The sequence below is a fragment of the Haliaeetus leucocephalus genome, unplaced genomic scaffold, assembly GCF_000737465.1.
Source record: "Haliaeetus leucocephalus isolate CR32 unplaced genomic scaffold, Haliaeetus_leucocephalus-4.0 Scaffold473, whole genome shotgun sequence".
NCBI lineage: Eukaryota > Metazoa > Chordata > Aves > Accipitriformes > Accipitridae > Haliaeetus > Haliaeetus leucocephalus.
In genome coordinates this window covers 4945785-4950964 of record NW_010972909.1, presented here as the reverse complement: position 1 = coordinate 4950964, position 5180 = coordinate 4945785, and the positions used below count along the sequence as shown (strand labels likewise).

At 48.2% G+C, this 5180-nt stretch overlaps 1 protein-coding gene across 1 annotated transcript; it reads left to right on the top strand.

The window, feature by feature from the left end:
* Positions 1–1675: 1675 nt before the first annotated feature.
* Positions 1676–3151, top strand: KCNA1 (potassium voltage-gated channel, shaker-related subfamily, member 1 (episodic ataxia with myokymia)). Its single transcript, XM_010575330.1, has one exon. It carries the CDS (start codon positions 1676–1678, stop codon positions 3149–3151), a length of 1476 nt encoding a protein of 491 aa, XP_010573632.1.
* Positions 3152–5180: the final 2029 nt, after the last annotated feature.

The window sequence follows — 5180 nt, the reverse complement described above, 5'->3', positions numbered from 1 at the left end:
TGCCGGGACGAGCCAAGCCCGACTCCGGGGATGCGGCTGCAGGACTGCGGCTCACTTACAGCTCTCCAGCCCCGGCTCCTTTCCCAGCTGGCTTAAGAGAGCAGGAGAGCCAGCAGCTCTCTAGGACTCCTTGATTTTATTTACTAACTCCAGCCTTTCGAAAAAAGGTACTTTGCACTCTTTTTTCCACCCACCCTCCCCCCCCCCACTGCGGTTCTCGGCAGAAACTAATTAAACCCACTCGCCCTTGGTGCAGCCTAAGGCAGTGTATGAATATTTCAGTGTCTCGCAGGCAGCCCTGTAAAGCGATCGCTGTATTATTAAGAGGGGCGCAAGAGGAGGAGGAGGGTTGAGTTGGCCGCTGCGGTTTTTGTTTTGGTTTGGTTTTTTTGGATGCTGCTGCAAGGCGACTTGACGCATTCCGGCACTGGCTCCTACTCCTAACCAGCGCATCTCCCTCGGAGCAGGTAAGGAAAAACCCCTTCTCCCCCCACCCCGCACTGTTGGACTCTATTTTGGACAGTTTGGGTCTGGGATGACGAGCTCCCTCCCCTCCTCTGTCTCTCTCTCAGTTGTGTTTAGCTGCTGCAAAGCAAGAGAGGAGATGCTTTGCTCCCCCTCCCTTAATCCCCCCCGGTTGGTGTGATGAAGTTGTCAGTGCTCAGCTAAGTCTCCACCACCTTGTGAAGTGGGGAGCGTGGTGGTCAGGAGATTTATCGCAGGAGCTGACCCCACTGAAGTTGCCTGGCAAGCCCTCCCGACACGCTCAGGGCACCGCAGGGTCCACATCGGCCCTTTTCTGCCTCGGAGGCCCCGGTGCGTGTCCAGGGCTGCGTGGGAACAAGGCGTAGGGTTCCGCATGTGCTGCCGTAGTGGGCAGAGCGGGATATTCTTGCTGGTGTGAAAGCCAATCCATTGCGCCTGAGCGTGTGTGTGTGGTGGGGCTCGGGGGCTGGTTTATTATGTTTCTCTCCTCCCTGGCAGCCTCCATCCTGCAAGTGAGCTTTATGCCTTCAAAAGCAGAGTATCTCCATCCCTCCCTCCCCAGCGCACAAGAGGAGAGGACTGGGGCAGTGGGAAGGGGGGGGGCAGGCGATGGAAATTTGCTGAGTTGGCATTGCAAGGACTCGCCTCCCAGCCGCCCCGTGATTCATTCGTTTATTTATTTATTTATTTGTGTGTATGTGTGTGTGTGTGTGCGTGCGTGGGTAACTCCGTGACAGCAGCCGCGGCGATGGTCGAGTCGGCGAGAAAAGTGGACGGATCGAGTTAAAGGCAAAAGGAGACGGCTGGGGAGGGGACCCCAGCCTGGGGGTACACTCCATAGACCTTCAGCCTCCCGGCTTGGGGGACAGGACCCCTCACCTTACCTGCCCTCTTCCCCCCCTAAAGGTACTTCTTCCCTCTTTCTTCACCCTCCCATCATCCCTGATGCCTCTCCCTTCATCCCACCTCTCCTTTCCCCTTTTGGATATTTCCATCCTTTAGGCTCCTTGTCCATCCCTTCCTCCAGCTCTCCATCCCGACTCATCATCCCTCCCTGCGGACTCTGAGCCTCCCCCCCCCCCCAACTGCCCTGGGGGTCTCTGCTCTCCTCCATCCTCCTCCCCCCTCTCAAGTCCCTCTCCCTCACTTCTCCTCCCCTGCCCCTGGGTCCCCCTTCCCGTGTGCCACCATGACCGTGATGGCTGGAGAGAACATGGATGAGACTTCTGCGCTACCTGGCCACCCCCAGGATAGCTACCAGCCCGCTGCCCACGATGACCATGAGTGCTGTGAGCGCGTAGTGATAAACATTGCTGGACTACGCTTTGAGACGCAGCTGAAGACCTTAGCCCAGTTCCCCAACACTCTGCTGGGCAACCCCAAGAAGCGCATGCGGTACTTTGACCCCTTGCGCAACGAGTACTTCTTTGACCGGAATCGGCCCAGCTTTGATGCCATCCTCTACTACTATCAGTCTGGGGGGCGGCTTCGCCGGCCGGTCAATGTGCCCTTGGACATGTTCTCTGAGGAGATCAAATTTTATGAGCTGGGTGAGGAGGCCATGGAGAAGTTCCGGGAAGATGAAGGATTCATCAAAGATGAGGAGAGACCCTTGCCGGAGGGGGAGTACCAGCGCCAAGTATGGCTCCTCTTTGAGTACCCAGAGAGCTCTGGGCCTGCAAGGGTCATTGCGATAGTCTCTGTCATGGTGATCCTCATCTCCATCGTGATCTTCTGCCTAGAGACATTACCTGAGCTGAAGGAGGACAAGGAGTATACAGTGCATCGCACTGACAACACCACCCAGGTCTACAAATCCAACATCTTCACAGATCCCTTCTTTGTTGTGGAGACCCTGTGCATCATCTGGTTCTCCTTCGAGCTGGTGGTACGCTTCTTCGCTTGCCCCAGCAAGACTGAATTCTTCAAGAATATCATGAACTTCATTGACATTGTGGCCATCATCCCTTACTTCATCACCCTGGGCACCGAGATGGCCGAGCGGGAGGGGACTCAGAAAGGAGAGCAGGCCACCTCCTTGGCCATCCTGAGAGTCATCAGACTGGTAAGAGTCTTTCGAATCTTCAAACTCTCCCGGCACTCTAAGGGCCTCCAGATTTTGGGACAGACCCTCAAAGCGAGTATGAGAGAGCTAGGTTTACTAATCTTCTTCCTCTTCATTGGGGTGATCTTGTTCTCTAGTGCGGTGTATTTTGCTGAGGCTGAAGAACCTGAGTCTCATTTCACAAGTATCCCTGATGCTTTCTGGTGGGCGGTGGTATCCATGACCACTGTGGGCTATGGTGACATGTACCCTGTGACAATTGGAGGCAAAATCGTAGGCTCCTTGTGTGCCATCGCTGGTGTGCTGACAATTGCCCTGCCTGTACCTGTCATCGTGTCCAACTTCAACTACTTCTACCACCGAGAAACAGAAGGGGAAGAACAGGCTCAGTTACTTCACGTTAGCTCCCCTAATTTAGCATCTGACAGTGATCTCAGTCGCCGCAGCTCCTCCACAATCAGCAAATCTGAGTACATGGAAATCGAAGAGGATATGAATAATAGCATAGACAATTTTAGAGAGGCTAATCTCAGAACTGGCAACTGCACTGTAGCCAACCAAAACTGCGTTAACAAAAGCAAGCTGCTGACTGATGTGTAAACAAAAAATACAAAATCCCCACTCACAGCTTGAAGACTTTAGTGACACAGTCACACTTTGTAGATGCTTTACTGATAGTCTTTGAATGCTTTATTTACCTCGTAAATGCATTGTTGCATTGCGAATTTTTGCTCAGCGATAAAGAAGCTTCCAGGATCCATGAAAGATAAGGTTTTGTTTATTTTTAAAAAGCATTTTCCACCTGGTAAACGATAACCATTTGAACTAGTTTAGTTTTAAGCTGTATAACGCTAGACCTAAACTTTTCCTCTCCCATCTCCCTTTTTTTTTTTTTTGGTTGATGAAGTTAACTTAAACTAAGCAAGACAGTTTTTAGAGCTATAAAGCATATGCATGGATTCCAGTAAAAATATTCTGCAAAACTGCACAGTTGCAAGAAAGTGCATCAGATAATAATAATAATTAAAAAAAAAAAGATTAGCAAAAACCTGCAGCAAGCATTTGCCATGGTTTTTATGAAGGAGCGCAAACTTTCCTTCCACCCCCTATGTGAAAGATTCCATTCTTCCAATCTACAGATCCACACAGCACCTTATTAAAAACATACTTAAGCCTGGTCTCTTTTGCTGTCCATAGAAGAACTGTTCTAAAAGGAATATAAGAAACAAAACTGAAGACAAAACATCTGCAATGCTGCTAAGTTCTCTTACGTGCAGATGATTTAAACACACTTTTTCTTTTCCCTGTCCAGAACTGGATACAAAACTTTAAGCCCCTCTGTTGCAAGATAGCACAATAGAGTTTAATATAAGCATGTTTGAATTTGATACTATTTATTTTATAATCGCATGCCTGAAACGTTACCTCAGACAATAGCGGATAAGCTTTCGTTTGAACTGAATCTTCTAAAAATAGGTCCTTTATCTCTCTTTTTTTTTTTATTTTCTTTTTCTTTTTGATTTGCATTCACCAGAAGTGCACTCCTTAATTTATTAAATCGTTGACTAGTAATTTAAAGTACTGTATTTAAGTGCGTATGTTAGTCAAATGGGAACAATAACTTTTGGAGATCAAAGCATGTTCAAATATTCAGCATTATGGCCTATTTGATTAAGGTGTAACTTGAATTAATGCATGAATTCAGTAATAATAATAATAATAATAATAATGATAACAATAATAATAATAACAATAAAAACAAAATAAAAAAAGTGCTTGATAGACTGAGGGCCTGAATGAACTGATTAGAGAAACCTGATTGTTTTCCTGCATTGCTCAGGGAACTGTGTTGGCTTTTGTCCAGGCGTTGTCGGAAAGACACATATCCCATCCCTTAAAGGGAAAGCTATATGGAAAATTAAGAGGTCAAGTTATACATAGCAACACCTAAAACCTAGTATCCTTTATAGCTGAAAGGTGCAGATGCATGCTTTTTGGTGCATTCTCAGAATGTAAATGAAACTTATCTATTATATGCATCCAAATTGCAGCAGCTGGTTTCTTTTGCAGTCATTAGTTGAGACTTTTTTGTATTCCCCTGAAACTCACTGAAGAGACTCAACAGATTGATTTAGATAGTTGCGCAGTGCCTTTATCTCACATCCCTAAATTGCTGAAAGTGCCTCCAGGAACTGAGCTGATCAGAGATAGTGAAGGAAAGGGCAAGGCACCAACCCCCTGTCAGGACAGTCTGTGCTGCCTCCTGGCACGGCACAGAAGGTGGTAGAGAAAGAAAGAAAGAGCGAGTGTGAGTGAGAGGGACGCAGAAGAGGCAGGCTGAGACCACCAGCACCCATGGGATACCTTCCTTCCCCAGCCAGTCTGATGCTGCAGGGCTCAGCATTTGCTTCTGCCAAGTAACTCGTAGTTGTGTTTATGCAAGACTTCAAGTTTCCCTAGGTTGTTTATAGAGACATCACTGCCATCGTTGTATCTGCCCTTCCTTTCCCAGAGATGGCTTTTTGGCAGCCTGTCCCAGCATGGCAGGATGCAGGAGGAACTAGGGACCAACATGAACTGCGGCATTGCCTGGTCGGGCAACCAGACCGCAGGGCTGTGCTTTCCTTTC

What these genes read in the sequence shown, in the direction of transcription:
- KCNA1 (XM_010575330.1), top strand. Translation starts at nt 1,676, where the DNA reads ATGACCGTGATGGCTGGAGAGAACATGGATGAGACTTCTGCGCTACCT.